This window comes from Lathyrus oleraceus, chromosome 6 (genome assembly GCF_024323335.1).
Source record: "Lathyrus oleraceus cultivar Zhongwan6 chromosome 6, CAAS_Psat_ZW6_1.0, whole genome shotgun sequence".
Taxonomy (NCBI): Eukaryota; Viridiplantae; Streptophyta; class Magnoliopsida; order Fabales; family Fabaceae; genus Lathyrus; species Lathyrus oleraceus.
In genome coordinates, this window is record NC_066584.1 from 94,077,295 (window position 1) to 94,097,767 (window position 20,473).

General features: G+C 37.8%; 1 protein-coding gene across 1 annotated transcript; it reads right to left on the minus strand.

Moving 5' to 3' along the window:
- Positions 1-17,893: 17,893 nt before the first annotated feature.
- On the minus strand, positions 17,894-20,273 carry LOC127093578 (uncharacterized). Its single transcript, XM_051032527.1, has 3 exons — positions 19,839-20,273; positions 18,391-18,473; positions 17,894-18,199 (listed from the first exon to the last, which is right to left on the minus strand). The coding sequence occupies exons 1-3, from the start codon at positions 20,172-20,174 to the stop codon at positions 18,163-18,165; spliced, it is 456 nt and encodes a 151-aa protein (XP_050888484.1). The 5' UTR covers positions 20,175-20,273; the 3' UTR covers positions 17,894-18,162.
- Between the last annotated feature and the right edge of the window lie 200 nt (positions 20,274-20,473).

Sequence of the window (20,473 nt, forward strand, 5' to 3'; positions counted from 1 at the left end):
GGTTATTAGTGAGCCTATATAAAGGCTTTGTTTAATCATTTTCTATAACTTTTACGTATTGTATCAAATTCAACTTAATCAATACAAGTCATTTTTCTCTTTTCTCTCTTTACTTTTATGGATGCCATGTTTACTAACACAAAGTATTGTTGCAAGCTCAACATATCACCTACAAATAAAAATAAATAAACAAGTAATGAAAAAATTAATTCACAAACAAAAATCAAGACTATCTACCACATGAAAACCTAACCAAGAGCTCATTGTCTTTAGAAACAGCGCGATACCAAACCAGATAAACAATGTCAATATATCCATATTTAATCAAGGTTTGACCTCCTGAGTCAGCATGGATGTTCCCTTATTTGTCAACACATGTATAAGGAGTGAAGTTATCCATAAAGACCTTAAAGTGGTAAGGTTCATCCTCTCACTATTAGGGAGGCAATGGATAGGGTTTGGATGGGTACTATAATACTCATCCACATACCCGTGGTTTGAAAAAATCCTCATACCCGCACATGAACCAACTCTTGTACACGTACTTGTACTTTATGGGTAAAGCAGTCAAAATGGGCTACCCGAACCTAAACGGGCAGGCTCTGGCGAACCTCAAGCTTTTTAGGGCTGGGCCAAAAAATACCTATTGTAATGTGGGCTCAAAAATTATTACCCAAGCCTGGTCCTAGATGGGCTTCGGGCTACCCGACCATTGATGGGCTTCGGGCTACCCGGCCCTAAACGGGGTCTTTTTTATAAAAAATTAAAATAAAACCCCGTAATATTTATTATAAATGAAATTAAAAACTATATTATTTTAAACATAATACATTCTTAAGTACTATATTATCTTTTATAAATAGTATAATGTATTTTAAAATATAACACATGTCTAAATTATATAAAATGATACCTAAATATTTAACATAAGATAAACTAATAGAATACAAGGAAATAATGTTGATTATATTAATGTAAAAAAATTTAAAAGAGAAAGAATGAATATAATAGAGATAAAGTTTAATGATGTGAGAAAAATCAATGTATTATTTTGGAGTAAGACAATATAAGTATTAATATAATTTTTAAAAAATTTATAGTTCAAAGAATACGCTCAGAGATGGCGTGAGATGGCTTCTAGAGTTAAACCTGCACTGACAGATGCCGAATTGGTTGACATCTTTATGGGTACACTCCAAGGTGTTGGTGTAAGCCCTAGAGGCCAATACTTTTGGTACTTGTATCGAATTATTTATTAATAATAAAAGGCTTTTTCTTTATTATGTTTGTTTAATAAAGTCCCTAGAATAGCTAGTCCGTTTAATGTATCAAGTATGACTTAATCATGAGATCACATTAAACATAAGGACATTATTCTTAAAGTATCTGTAGTCGAGCTTTATTGTGAAGTGGGATAACATTAAAGCATTAAGACTATTATGTATATAGACTGATGATCACATCTCATGGATCATGGATAATGAGTTATCAAGTCTTAAACATAGGTATGAATATTAAGAGTAATATTTATACTGGATTGACCCGCTATGAGAATACTATATAGAATGTTATGCAAAGTGTCATAAGTTATTCTCATGGTGATAATGGTGTGTACCACCCTTCGACCTGAAACCACTATGGACCCTAGATGTAGAGTCGAGTGCCTTATTGTTGATCAACCGTTATCCGTAACTGGATGACCATAAAGACAGTTGATGGGTACTCCACGAAGCATGCTGAGGGACATGAGTGACCTAGATGGAATTTGCCCATCATGCGTAACAGGATAAATGTCTATAGGCCCAATATTGAACTGTACAAGGATGACACGGTCTATGCCTTGTGTTCAATATAGACATAAGGGCAAAAGGGTAATTGTACACATAAGTATTATCACAAAAGGATTTGTCAGATTAACATGACATTTCGTGTCTTGGGTAGCAGTGATGTGTTGCTAGATACCGCTCATTGTTTATTATGTTAAATACATGATTTAATATAATTGCAAATGCCGCGAAAACCTACAAGGTCACACACAAAGGACGGATTGATGAGAGATAGAGTAACTACGGAACACCGTAAGGTACGGTGTACTTAAGTGAATTATAGAACATCGTAAGGTATGGTGTACTTAAGTAGAATACGAAATATGGTAAGGTACCACACGCTTAAGTGATTTTGGCATATTATAAAATATGGGCCACTTACACTTAAGTGGGCCTTTTATCTTATAGCCCACACAAGTGGTTCTATAAATAGAACCCTTATGCAGAAGCATTAAAAAAAAGGTTTTTGCAATTTTGTTTTCTCTCTCTCTCTCTCTCTCACTCACACACACACACACACACACACACACACATACACACACACACACACACGCTCAAAGCCTTCATTCGTAGCAGCTAGTACTAAGATTGAAGGAATTCGTTCGTGTGGACTGAGTAGAGGTGTTGTCATCGTTCAACGTTCGTGATCGCAACGTAGATTTACATCAAAGGTTTCGATCTTCACAAGAGGTAACGATTCCATCACTGATCATGCCCATTCGTAAGGATCACTAAAGGAGAAAATTTTAAATTCCGCTGAATTTTGGATCACCCTTCTCCTTTACAAGGTTTGTACTATGAGAAGATGGTTGGTAGCTCGTCGTCCAACTTTGCCGACATGGTAACCATTGGAGAACGCATTGAAAATGGGCTGAAAACTGGAAAGATTGCTAGTATTGATAGCCAGACAGTGGCCAAGAAGTCTCAGGATTTTGCTAAGAAGAAAGAGGCCGAGGAAAATGCCGTGACAACAAACGTCTATCCTTAAGTTCAAGCACATATGGCTCATATGCCATACTACCCTTATCCATACATTGTCGCTGCTCAGTATCAGCAACCTGCATACCAACCGCAGTATCAACAGCCCCCACAGGCTCCAACTTCTCAGAATCAACAATACAACTGAAATTAGAATCAAGGTCAACGTAGACTATTTGATAAGAAGCGTCCTCAGCATGACCAGATCCTTGTATCATACACTCAGTTGTTGCCGTATCTTGTCCAACAAGGGGCAATTGTGCCAAAAGAGATTATGCATGCATTGCCTCCCTACAATAACCAGCATAATCCTAATGTATCTTGTGCGTTCCATGTCAGATACATAGGGCATTCTACAGAGGATTGTTTGGTCTTCAAGGCCAGAGTACAAGAGTTAATTGATCAGAAGGTCTTGTCATTCTCCGAAGCAGGACCTAATGTCATAACCAATCCGTTGCCAGACCACTGTGGACAAATTGTGAATGCGATTAGTGGCGAGGAATTCTCATATTCAGTGGCTTCTTCAGAGGATTATCAAGGTTATGGATATTATATTGATTCAATCATGCCTTGATCGGTCACCATTTCCAGTGAATTCCCACCGTTAACCCGATGTATTTTCATCACTTTGGTAAGATTTATGTTTGTTTTTAGTTGCTTCGGAGTCATTTATCATGTTTTGTTGGTTTGGTATCACATTGCATTCGATTACAAGTTTATGTCAAAAAGATCTCGTTTATGCTTCGTTTGGTAGTGTCATTGTTACAGGCCATTGCATAGGTTTAAAAGCAATAATGGTGAAGCTATGGATACTCAGAAAGGCAAAAATATGAAGAAACAACAGGTCAACACGGGCACCCGTGTGCCACAACACTGCCCGTGTTGTTGATCAGGCAGAGCAAAATGAGAGGAGAAAAACAGAGAACAACCCGGGCACCCGTGTGGTGACACATGTAACACCCTTCTAAATACCCCAAATTATTATAATTAAAATAACAATATATTCATCAGAGTAATTATGCCCCGAAGGGTGTCACACAATCATTTCATAAAAATCATTAAAATATCCTGTCATGCTCATTTATTTAATCAAAATAAGGTTCTTTGCATAATTCGCAGCGGAATAAAATTCAACTCAATGTAAAACATGTAACACAATACATGTAAATCATCAACAACCAATATCAAAATCAATTAAGACATCCCCTCCCGATGTTACATCTATCAGAGCATGACCCATAAGAACTACTCTAGACTCCAAGCATTAGCTTCTACTCAACTCATTTCTCGTTACCTGAAAAATAGGTGTAAGGGTGAGTTCCTCAATCAATATAACAAGCATTATAGAACAACATGTAATGCTAAGTAATTAACACATTAATTCACCCTAACCAGACTACACACTCAGCAACGGCAGTATCCGTTCAAACATCATATTCAACAATAACATATAGCATATATATAATCTCAACCATACTCAACATCAACAGCACAACACACAACACATATATAATACTGGAATACATCCATTCATATTATATGCCATACATTTATTATGCAATGAGACTCTATGCATGCGGTACCGACTATTTGTGAACATATAGTTCAACCTCACCGTCCAAATCCAGGCACGGCTACCAAGCTCACTAGTCCCACTCATTTGAGACATAGTGACTCACTCACTAATTCCTCACCATGGGAATTAGCTACCACCCCAAATGGGCCATGAAATGCACGCTACTCACCTAGCATGCAAACAATCAACAACAGTCCAATAATTACTAAACTCACTAATTCCTCACCATGGGAATTAGCTACCACCCCAAATGGGCCACAATGTGCAAGCTAATCACCTAGCAATTGCAACATCACAACGAATTCAGAATAGACACATGCTCACACTCTAGCCACAAAACAGTCTATTCACAAATGCATACACAACTGATACAATCACAGCATCATGCATACCAACACACATCATTAACACGTTTTATCACAAAAGCATATCATATCATGCCACATAATCAAACACAGTATTAGCTCACTCTACTAATACCTATACTACTCAAAACAACGGGAAATGATCCCTATCACATCATGCCTCAGCTAAGTCGCATCACTCAGCCTAAACAACCAAAAACTGCACAACAGTAGCACAGAAAAATCACAATTCTGCCCATACGCGTATTGCCTCTGCCATACGCGTATTGCCCAAACCTGGCCAAACCCATACGCGTAATGCCCACTCTCATACGCGTATTGCGCATTTCCTCGCCCAACTCATACACGTATCACCTATCCCATACGCGTATGCTACGCGTAACAATTTCCCCTTACGCGTACCAACAGAGACCAATTTACGTTCAAAATATCATCTTTTTCTCCCATACGCGTAAGGCCTCCTCCATACGCGTATCAGCCAGCTCATACGCGTATTGCCTAGTGCCGTACGCGTATGACCAGAAACCAGAACTCTCAGATCTGCTATGGCTTTCTCTGTTACGAAACCTATCCGATCCAACCTTCCACAGTCCAAATTACACAAAATAATCGTCCATATCATCTACACGAATCATATCCTATTCATCTTCACCAATCCTAACATTATCTCTTCTAATTCCTACGAATTCTTTTCAATTATCATCCAATTTCATTCATCCAATTTCATTCATCCAATTTCATTCATCCAATATTTCACAAATTCATCATGCATCAATCAAATCAGAGATACAACCAATGGTTATCACTACCCAGTACATATTATCATATAATACCCTTTAACCGATGATAAACCCCCCTTACCTGAGTTAATCCGGCAGCTTCCGAGCTCCAAGCTTCTCCTTCCTTCAACCTTCGTTCTCTGACTTTTTGCCCTTTCTGCCTCTTTTTCCCTTTTCACGTGAAAAATAACCTTTTTACCAAAAATGGGATTTTTCTAAATTCCAACTTATATATTATTCCAATAAATAATTATCCCAATAATTATTATTCCAAAATAATAATAAAATAATAATAATCCAAACTTCCAATTATTCAATCAAATTAATAAATAAAATATTAATTTAAATTAAATAATTAGCTTAGTTTAATTGGGGTGTTACAACACACGACCGTGTTGTTTAAAACAGTGCATTAACACGGGCACCCGTGTGGAGGAACACGACCCGTGTTGTTGCCACTGTAGCTTGTGTTGAAAATAATTAATTATGGAGAACAACACGGCCACCCGTGTGGTGACACACGGCCGTGTTGATTGGACGCAGCTTGGAAACCCTACTTTTTGCTTTGTGAACCGATTCTGCTCATTAAGGGTAGTTTGGACCTTTTGCTTGGAAGAGATTCATCTGAAGCTATAAGAAGGCTTGGAAGAGAAAGAAGAAGACACTTTTTTGACGGACGAAAGAAAACATTGCATTGGAGAAGATAGCTAATACAAAGGATTTGAAGACGTCGAGATTCAAGGGCATCAACCATTGAAGATCAAAATCTCCTAATTCTTTGTAATGTCTAATCTTTACATTATGAATTCTTTAAGTACTATGAGAGGCTAAACCCCCTGATGCTAGGGGGTGGTCCTGATGTTATCGCATGTTATGAATTTGAACAAATGATTTCTTGATCACTATGTTATTTATTTCAATTCAATTGTGTGATGTTATTATGCTTTTGTATCGGACAAATACAAATTGATCTATGACTTTCAATAACAAGAGTGTGATTGTTAGGGTTTTCACACAATTGGGTTTATGAATGCATCATCTAGGACTAGTAACTTTCATAAATCACCGTAAACCTTGATATTATGTATGATTAAAACCAATGATTAATTGAATGGACATTTGAGTAAGAATTGGTAGTTTAATAGTTTCTTCCTTAAAGACTTAAGTAAGAACATTCTGAGGTTAGGTGATTGAATGTTTCATATGTATTAAGGAAATCTTGACTGAATTCATAACTGGTTAAATCAACCACTCACCCTAGCATCTTTTATCTTAATCAATTACTTTTACTATTTTTGTGTTTACTATTATAAATTCCAAAACAACCAAACCATTATCCTTTTGTTCTGATAGAATCAAATTAAAATAAGTATTTCCTACGCAATCCCTGAGATCGATACTTGGAAATAAAACTCCTTATTACTACATCGGTAAAAATAGTACACTTGCTATTTTCCCGATCAAGTTTTTGGCGTCGTTGCCGGAGATTGCCAAAATACCTATTTTAATTTTTATTCTATTGAAATTTTGTTGCTCGTCAACCCAAATTTTATCTATGACAATCTTGTTAGTCAATTCTAATATTTGTCTAACTTGTGTATGCGAGGTAAGGCCTCAGTAGATTTTTCTTTTCACGCAGATCCCGAAAGAACTTTTCGCGCTAGACTAAGACAAGCTAAACGAGAAAAACTGGAAATAGCAGAAAAAGCAGAGAAGGAAGTTGTTGCAGTGCACTCAGAGAATTCAGATTCAGAAGCAGAAACAACTCCCGAGGTCATGGTTGCAGAACCACCACCACCAGAGAGACTTCTCGGTGACTATGGTGGAAACAACACTGCGGGTGGTCGTATGACAATTGTCAACCAACCGGTTAATGTAGAACAATTTCAGCTGCATCCCAGCACAATTAATCAACTCGAAAGGCGGTCCTTTTCTGGAAGAGTGAATGAAGATGCCAACAAGCATCTCCAAAGGTTTTTGACTATGAGCACAACGCTGAAAATGCATGGACATAACGAAGAAGCAATAAGGCTTCGTATGTTCCTATTCACTTTAGAAGATGAAGCCGAAGAGTGGTTCTATTCCTTACCTGCTGGCAGTATCACTACATGGGAGCAGATGGAAACAACATTCTTGCAGGAATATTTTCCCGCATCTGTGTCACTGAGAAAAAGATACGAGATCCTTAACTTCAAGCAGAAGGAGGGTGAGTCACTAGGAGATGCCTATAAAAGATTCAAGAGAATCCTAGTGGCTTGTCCTATTCACAACATGGATGAAACTGAGTAGATGCAAATGTTTGTTAATGGTCTTCGAATTCAAACGAGACAAATCCTTGACTCAGCAGCTGGTGGCTCAGCTAACTTTGCAACAGCCACCGGTATGAAGAAGATAATTGAAGCTATTGCCTCGAACGAGCATTTAGAGTTATATGACAGGGTATCAAGCAAGTCTGCAGTTATTGACTTGAAGCTTGAAACAAATAAACAGGTGAAAATTGAAGAAGTTGTTGCTGCGGATGTAACACCCCGATAAAATATGATAATTATTTAATTTAAGTTAATAGTATATTTATTAATTTAATTAAATAATTGGAATATTATTGGATTATTATTATTGGAATAATAAAGTTGGAATATATATAAAGAGTTCCATTTGGTAAAAAGGGTTTTTTCACGTGAAAACCAGAGAAGCGACAGAAAGTGAGAAAAGGGCAAAGAGGAAGAGCAAGAGAACAAGGGTTGAAGAAGGGAAAAGCTTGAAGTTAAAGGATTTGCCGGATTAACTCAGGTAAGGGGGGTTTATCGTCGTTTAATGGGTATTATGGGTTAACACTGTTAAAATGTGCCAGGAAGCGTGTTCTGTTTTGCGTTAACCGGTTAACCCAGGGCGTTAACCGGTTAACACTGTTGGAAAAGTGAAAATTTGATATTCAAATATTATGTACATAGTTGATGATTGGCCTATATTGGTGTATGATATAGTAGGGATCATTTCCCGTTGTTTTGAGCAGTAGGGGTATTAGTAGAGTGTGCTAATACTGTAATTTATTATTTGGCATGACATGATATGATTCTGTGATAAATATGCTGATAATGTATGATGGTATGCATAATGCTGTGAATATATCTATTATGTATGCAATTGTGGATGGACTGTTTATGGCTTAGAGTGTGAGCATATGTCCATTGTGGATTGTTGTTGATGGTTGCATGCTAGGTGATTTAGCGTGCATAGCGTAGCCTTTATGGTGGTAGCTAATTCCCATGGTGAGGAATTAGTGAGTGAGTCACTAGGTCTCAAATGAGTGGGACTAGTGAGCTTGGTAGCCGTATCTGGATTTGATCGGTGAGGTTGAACTATGTGTTCACGAATAGTCGGTACCGCATGCATGGAGTCTCATTGCATAATGTATGTATGGTGTATAATATGAATGGATGTATTCCAATATTATACGTGTGTTTTGTGTTTGTGTTGAGTATGATTTGAGTTGATGTTGCCGTTGCTGAATGTGTGATCTGATTAGGGTGATGAATGTGTTAATTTACTTAGCATTACATGATATTTTATAATGCTTATTATATCTATTGAGGAACTCACCCTTACAACTATGTTTTAGGTAACGAGCAGTGATTGAGTAGAAGCTAGTGCTTGGAGTCTAGTGTAGTTCCTTAGTGGGTCATGCTCTGGTAGATGTAACATCGGGACGGGATATTTACTTTGTTTTCATTTGTGGTTGTTGAACAGTTTTACATGTAATGTGATTACATGGTTTGCATGTTGTTAGATTTCTATCCGCTGCGGATTGTGCAATGCCTTGTTTTGATTAATAAATGAGCATGACCAGTTATTTTGGTGAATGGTGTGAAGTGTCAAGTGTGACACCCTGAAATTGCATATCTACTCTGATTTATATTTTGTTATTTTAATTAATTATTGGGGTATTTTAGAAGGGTGTAACAGCGGAGGTAGAGAAAAGGTTGAAGGCACTAAACATAGGTGCTCAAAAAGTGGCTCAAGTACAACAGGCACCAAACGATGTGGTAAGCAAAACAATCCCTACTCCAACACCTACAATCTGGGGTGGAAGAATCACCCCAACTTTGCTTGGAAAGATCAGAAGGGGAATGTGCAACAGCAGGTACAAGGCCAATATCAAAACCAATATCAGCAACAGCAACAACAAGCCCCAAAGAAGGCAGATTGGGAGATTGCAATTGAAAAGATGGCAGCTCAAAATATGCAATTCGAAGAAGAGACTAGAAACAATCAGAAAAATACCACCGCCTCCCTAAGGAATCTCGAAGTTCTGCTGGGACAGATAACACAACAACTGGCAAGTTCTCGAACACCAGGTTCCCTACCAAGTGAAACAATTCAAAATCCGAGAGGTCAGGAGAATGTTAATACTGTCACGACGATAGAGAAAAAGGTTGCTAAAAAGAAAAAATGATATCACCGAGCGAGCCGACTAAAGAAGAAACTACAAAAGGAACTAAACTGCTGATTAAGTTGCCCTATCCTCAGAGAATGACAAAGAAGGAACTTAGTGAGTCAGACTTGGAGAAATTCATGCCAATGTTTAAAAGGATTGAGGGTCATATGGCTTTGTTTGAAGCACTTGAAAGGATGCCCATGTACAAGAAATTCGTGGAAGAGGTAATGGCTGAAAAGAAACCAACCACTGAAGAACAGGTATCTGGTAAGGAACAATATAATGCAAACTCCCTGGAGCAGAACATTCCTAACAAACAGAAGGATCTAGGAACCGTCACGATACCGTGCACAATCAAAGAAAGAACCTTCAAAAAGGTACTAATAGATTCGGGAGCTAGTGTGAATCTGATGCCATTATCAGTCTATCACAGGTTGGGTATTAAAAATATCAGTGATATAAAGACCAATCTGAAGTTTGCGGATCACTCAAGAAAAGATGCATATGGTATAGCTGAAGATGTGATGGTAACAATAGCGGACTTGACTTTCCCAATCGATTTTGTAATCCTAAACATACCTGAAGACAATGAGGCATCCATCATTCTGGGTCGACCTTTCATGAAGACGAGTCGATGCAAGCTCGACATGGATGAGTGCACGTTAACCTTGAAAGTTCACAACAAGGAAATAACATTGAATGCTATTGAAAACCAGGAGATGGAGGAAGATACAAAATCTCAGTATCAAGTAGGCTTAATCAGGACATTGAATACCATCAAAGGCTCACCACTGCCAGTAGCCACCCGAAATGGAAAGATTCCTAACACTGAAAGGATAGTTAAAAAGGAATCGTGGCACAAAGGAGTCCACACTGATAAAAGAGACAACGTCCGTGTTGTAGACAAGAGGTGCAACAAGGTTTTGAACCTGAAATACCCCCCATGATAAGGGAAATGAACCGTCGAGCCATGCAACGTTAAACGAAGCGCTTCGTGGGAGGCAACCCACGCGTTTGATTTCTAATTTATTTCGTTTTTATTTTTCTTTGTGTGTGCTAAAATTTTGTGTAGGGGAGGAGGAGAATTAAAAGGGAAAAGTCACAAACACCTCCAAATGGAAGGAAACCACACAAGTGCAGTAAACCAACAGTAGTCGCTGTGAGTCCCCTTTGTATCTGGATTTAAACATTGAGGTCAATGTTTAGTTCAGGTGTGGGGGGGTTTTTCCTTTCATGTTTTATTTCCATCGCTTTTGTTTTTGTTGTCGTCGTATTATTTTTGTTTGTTTTCGTTGTTTACTTGTGTGTACAGAGTGATGAGAAATGGTTGGACGAATCCGGGATCAATGGTAGTGGATGAAAGACACCCCTCATACTTATTCTGATAAGGCACCCCGGAAGTTGATGCAACCATGAGAAAGTAAAGTCGGACACAATTTGGTGACACTGGACCAAGAGAGCGGTATGGTAGAACCGAATCAGAAAAGAACCACATAACACGAGGAGGCTTCAGAGCTTGCAAGCTAACCAACATGGTGAGATCACAAAAAGCCAAACACGAAATATCAACATGAGAGTTCAGCCAGGTATGACTTTATCACTCTGATTTTGCGTATGTCCTATTGACACGTCACAGCATGACAACACACACTGAGGCAAGTTGTTTGTTTAGCCAGGGCCTTTCTAACCATCCCTATCTGTATGTTTCCCTTTGTAAACCCCGTTGAGCCTTAGCCATTTTATTCATCGTAAACCCCATGTTAACTTTTAAGCATTATTCATCGTAAACCCCCTGTTAACTTTTAATCATTCATTTCCTTTTGTTTCATAACTCGGTATGATTGTGTGAATTGCAAGATGTGCAATAAAACTAAGTTTGGGGTGGAAATCTTGAAAGAGAAGGCAAGTGCATAATAAGAGATCATACAAAAAGAAAAATAGTATGTATTTTCTTTAAAAAAAAGAGAAAAAAAAAAAGAGAAAAGAAAAACAAAAGAGAAAAATGCACTTGCCGAGACTTAAGACTCTAACACATATAAAATGCTCAGAAAATTTGAGTAGAAAAAGAGTCAAAATAGTGAAATTAACCCCCAGGGTATAAGTGATGCACGAGAAAAAGAGAAAGAAAAATCACACAACATGACTACCGAGTTCAAAACCCTTTGTTATCCAATTTTTTTGTTTATCCCACCATACCCAAGCCCCGTTACAACCCAAAAAGACCTCTAAAAGTGTGTGGAATCTGCTGTGGTAGTGACATTAGAATGTATTCAAAGTTAAGAGTTGGTATTGCATACTGTGCTGTGAGTGTACACACCTAACCCTGAGAGATATTGTGAGTGTGTGAAAAGCTTGCAGGTGAAGAGGTTTCTGATGTGGAAATGTGGTAAACTGCCTGAATTGGAGAGACCTGAAACTCGATTGGAAAGGAAGAACACAAATGGTGAAAGACTAGGTTGCATTGTGGAAAATGAATTCGGGGGTGACCTTTGTTTGGACTCAATACATCACTTGAGGATAAGCAATGAGACAAGTTTGGGGTTGTGATCGGTCACCATTTCCAGTGAATTCCCACCGTTAACCCGACGTTTTCATCACTTTGGTAAGATTTATGTTTGTTTTTAGTTGCTTCGGAGTCATTTATCATGTTTTGTTGGTTTGGTATCGCATTGCATTCGATTACAAGTTTATGTCAAAAAGATCTCGTTTATGCTTCGTTTGGTAGTGTCATTGTTACAGGCCATTGCACAGGTTTAAAAGCAATAATGGTGAAGCTATGGATACTCAGAAAGGCAAAAATATGAAGAAACAACAGGTCAACACGGGCACCCGTGTGCCATAACACTGCCCGTGTTGTTGATCAGGCAGAGCAAAATGAGAGGAGAAAAACAGAGAACAACACGGGCACCCGTGTGGTGACACACGGCCGTGTTGTTTAAAACAGTGCATTAACACGGGCACCCGTGTGGAGGAACACGGCCCGTGTTGTTGCCACTGTAGCTTGTGTTGAAAATAATTAATTATGGAGAACAACACGGCCACCCGTGTGGTGACACACGGCCGTGTTGATTGGACGCAGCTTGGAAACCCTACTTTTTGCTTTGTGAACCGATTCTGCTCATTAAGGGTAGTTTGGACCTTTTGCTTGGAAGAGATTCATCTGAAGCTATAAGAAGGCTTGGAAGAGAAAGAAGAAGACACTTTTTTGACGGACGAAAGAAAACATTGCATTGGAGAAGATAGCTAATACGAAGGATTTGAAGACGTCGAGATTCAAGGGCATCAACCATTGAAGATCAAAATCTCTTAATTCTTTGTAATGTCTAATCTTTACATTATGAATTCTTTAAGTACTATGAGAGGCTAAACCCCCTGATGCTAGGGGGGTGGTCCTGATGTTATCGCATGTTATGAATTTGAACAAATGATTTCTTGATCACTATGTTATTTATTTCAATTCAATTGTGTGATGTTATTATGCTTTTGTATCGGACAAATACAAATTGATCCATGACTTTCAATAACAGGAGTGTGATTGTTAGGGTTTTCACACAATTGGGTTTATGAATGCATCGCCTAGGACTAGTAACTTTCGTAAATCACCGTAAACCTTGATATTATGTATGATTAAAACCAATGATTAATTGAATGGACATTTGAGTAAGAATTGGTAGTTTAATAGTTTCTTCCTTAAGGACTTAAGTAAGAACATTCTGAGGTTAGGTGATTGAATGTTTCATATGTATTAAGGAAATCTTGATTGAATTCATAACTGGTTAAATCAACCATTCACCCTAGCATCTTTTATCTTAATCAATTACTTTTACTATTTTTGTGTTTACTATTATAAATTCCAAAACAACCAAACCATTATCCTTTTGTTCTGATAGAATCAAATTAAAATAAGTATTTCCTATGCAATCCCTGAGATCGATACTTGGAAATAAAACTCCTTATTACTACATCGGTAAAAATAGTACACTTGCTATTTTCCCGATCATGCCTCATTTGTAATTTTCCCTTTGTTCGTTATATGTTGTTCATGTGTAAAACTTGTCTGGTTTTCAGATGATAATAATAATGAAATAAACATGCATGCTTTGCTTAAATCCATTCGTGTTCACTCATAATTTATTTTATCAGTATCAAACTATTTGTCAAATAAAATCAAAAGAGAATGATGCGAATTAAAATACACAATATCGTTGCATGTATGCTTTTGAATAAGATAGTGATGATGATGTAAGGCATTGTTCAATCCCTAAACACTGGAGATATAAGGAAGTTAATCCCTAGTCAACCCCTTTGGGCCTTGTAGTGGGAGTTTCTTTCTTTAACACATAAAACCCTTATGCTTAACCAGGGGCAGGGTAGTCGTCAGTTAGTTTAGACTTGCATTCAAATTTCAGAAGGAGAATATCACATCAAGTGATTAATCATATCATATCCCTTTCAAGAGGATGGAATCACAAATTCATAATGGTTATCCCTTACCACCAAAAAGAAGTGAGATAGTCACTAACCATGCAATAAGTCAAGAAATCGGAGTATCACAGGGTTTGCTCCAATACAAAAGAAAAAATGAAATCAAAATGAAAAAACCAAAAGAAAATGAAAAGCCCGCTAAGTCAAAGACTTGAAAACAAGATTGACTTAGGCAAAAGTTAGGGTATCTCGGTGGGCTGCACACCCAAAGGATCAGCCCAGGAAAAAGTTAGGGTAAACAAAACAAAAGAATCATAGGATCAATATCAAAATCCTCAGCAAGGGCAAATCTCTATGACTACAAATCAAAATAGAAGGTGAGTGGCTATCGCTCCAAGCTCTCATAGGGTTCCTTAACCATCATTGTTGATATTCAAAATCCTTTTCTGAAGGATGAACGCTTGTTTTAAGCTAATTGAACGTAGGACTGGAGAACATCACGCAGAATGGGTGGGTTAGATTAGGTCTTGAGCCTTATATCCTTTCCTTCTAAAAACCGTGAACCAGACCATGTTGCAACCCTTAAAAGACCTCATTGAAGCATGGTCTATTTCGAAAGCTTACTATGGTAAGATCACGTTAAGTTGACTCCTAAAGATTTGATTGTCATCTGTATTGATACTGACACGACATTCTAAACAGTGATTCGTTCACTAGATGCCATAATCTTAGTGAACACACTTGAGTTTTCAAAACTTGCATGAACATGACATTACACTTATTATTCTTAAAATGGGCATTTTACATGCGAGCAGTCATTTGACATCAAAGAAGCTTACAATGAGAAAGTCGATCAAATTCCTGATAGCCCATATCTCATATCTCTTCAAGAAGACAACCAATCTAGGGCAACCACGTCGAGATTATACAGATCTCTCTGAATCATCCAGATATGGGCAAAGTTACTTCAAAGCTCACATTGGGGCAAGCTACCTCAAGAGCGTGAGAAGTCAATCACTCCCAAGATGGTTGATCAAGGGAATATAGTTTGTAACTGGGGCAGTTGGTGCAGACATCCAATACATTGGGGCAGAGGCAGGCTACGCAGGTACAAACTCAAGCTCTCTCCATGTTTCAGATCAAGTCCAGAGGCGTAACAACAATTTCTTAGCTTGGAGTAGGTGTCGGAGAATCACGTCTGGATGACCTTATCCTAGCCCTAAATTCCCACCGCCCTCTATATGAGCATCTGGCTTAACCATTGCATAAATCATCATCATGTATAAATCACGTTGCTTCACTCATGCATACCATTCATCGAGCATAGCATGGAGTCGTGTGTGCAAATCAGAGAAATCAAAGCCCAAAACTTTGTTGGCATCTTCTAATTCCAAACTTGCCTGGTACCTTTTAAAACCAGCTAGTTTGACGATTCTTCCCAAATCCAACTTGCTTGGCATCTTTTAAAGCCCAGTTTGCTTGGTATCTTTTTCCAACCTTTAGGGTTGATGATCCTTTTTCTAACCTTCAGGGTTGAGGAACCTTTTTCAATCTTAAGGATTGATAACCTTTTTCCAATCTTTAGGATTGGTGATTTTTGTTTCCAACTTTCATGGTTGTTGAATCTTTTTCCCACCATTAGGGTGATGATAGACTTTGTTTCCAACCTTTAGGATTGATGACCTTTGTTTCCAACCTTCGTGGTTGTTGACTCCTTTTTCCAACCTTTAGGGTTGATGACCTTTGTTTCCTACTCTCGTGGTTGATGAATCTTTTTCCAACCTTCGTGGTTGATGAGCCTTTTTCAATCTATGTGACTGACGACCCTTTTTCTCAATCTGTAAGGTTGACGACCTTTCCTTTTTTCAAACCTCCGCGTTTGACTTTGTTTCCAGTTGTTGAACTGATGATTCATTTGTGAAACTCCTTGCCCGCAAGAATATTCTGGAACTTTCATGGGCTCCCTAATTAGCAGACATGGCATCATGTTTCAAAAAACGATAAAACATATACTTCATCATGCATCCCATGAGTTTCATTTCCCATCAATATCCCAATAAAATCGCCAGCAGATGAACCTGTAAAAGGCAAACTGCCATCCCTACATCCCATATGATCGTCCTCAACAGACAAATTTTGGATACTTCGGTATTTAATCCACTCATACCTTGAATATTAAGAAAGCTCTCGCAATTCGACGATTCAGGTCTAAGCTGATTAAATAGGGGCAACTGCCGTACCCCAAAATTTGTCCTCCCCTTTTATTTTTCATCTGACCTACGACTTGAGATTCATATGCGCATATTCATACTTCATTCATACGCATTCACGCTGATATTGGTTAATAGACTCAAAGTTGATAATGGATCGAAACCCTAATCTAGTACAAACGGTTGACTGAGGTCATTGGACAACTTTCTGATCAATCAGTTGATCGAAGTCAACCATCCATTCCAAAGCCCATGTGATTTCAACTTTAGTAACATCGATCATCATCTATGTCTTTCAACTCACATCATCGGTCTTATGGTTATTTCTACATGGATTTTATTTCAAATTGTTTCTAATTTGATTTTAATCTTGATTAGAGTTTGGTTCTTTGATCGGATTTTAATTGACCTGTGATTACTGGCTGGCTATTTTCAAGCCAAATCGAATTTCAATTCGAAGGCGAATTCCAATTTGACTTTAGAATCAATTTTAATTTTAGTAAATTCTTAATCAGATTCTTTTATTTTTAAATGACTTTTTATCTTCAAATTAAAATTTAATTGATTGTGAAATATCAATTTGATTTTTAATTGATTTTTATTTGGTTTGAATTTAATTGAATTTTAGATTTTATTTGATCAAATTAATAGTGATTTTGATTTAACTTTAGAGTTTTCTAATTAATATAATTAAATCCAATTAAATTAGGTTGATTAATTTTTATAGGATGACAAAAGGAACCGATTGTAATAATCCAAATGATAATCTCCATCCAAATACCCATTAGGCCCATTAACCATTAAGTATAAGCAAGAAGGAGGTGCAAATACAATAGCTACATAAGGAAAATCCGACGCTGCAAGTCAAAACGCGAGTGACGGTGGCTATGCACCCAAAGAGACAGTGCTACAAACAAACACAATATTCACTACATACTTCTCTATTTGTATTGCATTGAACTACATTATATCAAAACTAAATTAATTCCAATTTAATTTCAATTAACTGTTACCGCCATTTAGCAGAGAAACTATATACACTAAGGAGTCAGCAATTGCATTTGAAAAACAACAGCCCTGCAACATTATCACCTGTTAACACCAATCCGAGTTGGAAACATTAACGAGCTACGTAAATACAATCCACTTTACAATTTTGATTTCATCACAATAGCTTGTTTCTTACAGCATCTCATTTTCTTTAACTTATTAACAAATTCGTAACAACGACATTTCATAACAATATTCAACCGTACAATACAGTTTCGATTTCTTAACATACTGATTGACATCACACGATGGCATAACAGAATTTTCCATTAATATTCATTCACAAACAACCAATAACTAAATAACCTTTCACAGCTAATAGAAACAAATTAACAGGAATTCATTCCTAACGGAAAATTAGTTCTGACTTCACATAACAAGTCACTAACAAATAATTAAAATCCAACCATTAACTCCAAAATCCTACCAAACTACATTAATAGTTCCACCAGAATTTGAAAGCTAACAAACCTACGGCATACCGTGCATCCATCCATCGACAATTGGCGTAGCAGGGTTTAGAACTTTCCTATACCAACAGTTCCTTCAAGTAACCTGTAACAGAAGTTTTTAAAAAAAACAATAGTTAGCTAAATCTGCACCTCACCTTAACCAAAAGAAATATCTCATTTTATCCCAACCAAATAATAAATCCTACATTACTAATTTCCGCTTTTTCATTTCGAATTGAATTTCGTTTCAATTTCATTAACCCAACTAACTAAAATAACAAAACATGAACTAACCAAAGCCAATGCACAAGTAGCTCAGTCCAAACAGTTTTACAGTTGATCCGGTTTCGCATAGCTTCATACAGTTTAAGTAACACCTGCATAATTTAATATAGACTAACTATCATTAACAGATTTTAATCTAACTCCACTTTACCAACTAATCTAACAGAGCAGAAATAACAGAACTCCTTCTCAAGGCGCCAATTCTAACTAACAGGAGTTAACTTAATACCTAACTCTAACACCCAACAGAATCAGTTAACAGATCTGTAATAAAAACTAACAGAAACTGCTTGGAGCTGAGAAAAACTTAACAGAACTGTTAAATCAAGGTCCTATATAACCTGATCCTCCAGAAAACCAGATTCAGAACACTCAAACCCTCTCAATCATTCATCCTCTCAAGCTCTCTCTGAACTCGTTCATCACTCTCTCACCCTCAACCTTGCACAAAAGCTCCATTAGGAAGCCATTGGAGCTTTACATTGAAGCTCCAATTGTGCTTGAGCCGAGACTCTTACGGTGCTTAACACAGATCATTCGTTCGCACATAGTCAGCGGCACCACCACGCATCTAGATAGAGTAAAAGCTATTACTGTTGAGAATGTGTCAAGTGTGGATAATAGTCTCACATTGATTGATAATATGGAGACTTGAGCATTGAACATACGGGGACTTTCTTATCTAGAAAAACACCTTTGAGAGACACACCACATATTCACCCAAAACCTTAAGGTGATAGGTGAGTGGATTCTATCAGTTATAAATCTCCATATTATTAACAAATAGGAATATTATTAACAAATATGAGACTATTATCCACAGCACTCACACTTGACACATAACACTCCCCCTCAACGTTACTCCCCTCAACGTTTCTTATTCACCATACTGACGCCGTTGACTTTCGATACAAGTAAACCGATCCCTTTCTGAAACCAAAGACTCATGATCCCATTTGTTGGGGAGATTTTTCACTACGAAGTATTGTAGTGAGACTTCCTTAGTCTCACAATGTTCAATGCACCTAGTGAAAAACTCTCCTCCAACAAATGGTATCAGAGTCTGATTTAAGATCTGGGTGGGCCACACCCACCATTTATTTCCACGCTCCAGATAGCTTCAGATGTTCAGTCCTGGACATATGGTCTAAACATGTGTTTATAAGTAGGGGCAATCCTCACTCTACCAACCGATTTGGTAGGGTTGAGTTAAACCCAACCACATTTCTTAACAATTACCTCTCAGAAGTTGTGCAAGTTCGGTTCCGTCATTGACTTGTCCATTGCAACAAACCCGGGACACACCTCCGTCTCGAAGGTTGGTTGATTATTCTCTTCTTGCGTCATTGCTTTGCTTAGCTTAGAGTTTGTGAGTAATCGGATACGAATAGGATTTTTTCGGTTAGGATTGAGGCAATTCAAGATTGAGCTGGCGGAGAAGGGAGAGGATTCGGTACCGGTGTGTGTCGAAATCCCATTATGATTGCGAGATTGACGCGATTTAGAGACATCCCTTCTTCATCTGGTAATCGTGTTGGGTTCATGCTTGAAGAAGAAAACGTGAAGCCATGGAGATGAGCGTCGAGGTCAATTCGAAGGTTGAAGATCGCAGAGCATTTTCTCTTCATGGACTTCGTTTGATTCTGTTGCAGCGGAAGGAGAAAACGTGCATTGAAACCGCGGCCGGCGAATGTCGCGGATGACCATGTTTGGACGCGTTTCAAGAAGTTGTTCTTGGCCACAATTGTTCTTGACCTAACCGTTGAGTTTGTTTGGGCTTCAGGCCCAAACATTACCTCACGCAGGCACACTGCACCCCCTTGGTGGACTCGAATGATAGATTGGTCATGGGCCTCTTCAGGCCTATCATCCTTTTGGACACCCTCCGCCTGGGCCTACACCCCTATGCTTCCTCACATATGGCCCAAAATTATTTTTATATTGATTAGGTGTTTAGTTAGTTTAATTTGCTTGATGAGGTCTTAAGATTAGGATCTAATTCAAGATGAATTGAATAATTATATTTCAGTAGGATTTAGAGACCTTAGGTTAGTTGGGATTAATCGTGACTAATCACACTAATTAAAAGTTT

Excerpts from the sequence above, each read along its gene's own strand:
- LOC127093578 (XM_051032527.1), bottom strand. The coding sequence starts at position 20,174 with ATGTTTGGGCCTGAAGCCCAAACAAACTCAACGGTTAGGTCAAGAACA. Across the intron at positions 18,474-19,838 it reads TGGGATTTCGACACACACCG|GTGTTACTTAAACTGTATGA; the intron begins GTACCGAATCCT and ends TAAATTATGCAG. Across the intron at positions 18,200-18,390 it reads CTACTTGTGCATTGGCTTTG|GTTACTTGAAGGAACTGTTG; the intron begins GTTAGTTCATGT and ends CTTCTGTTACAG.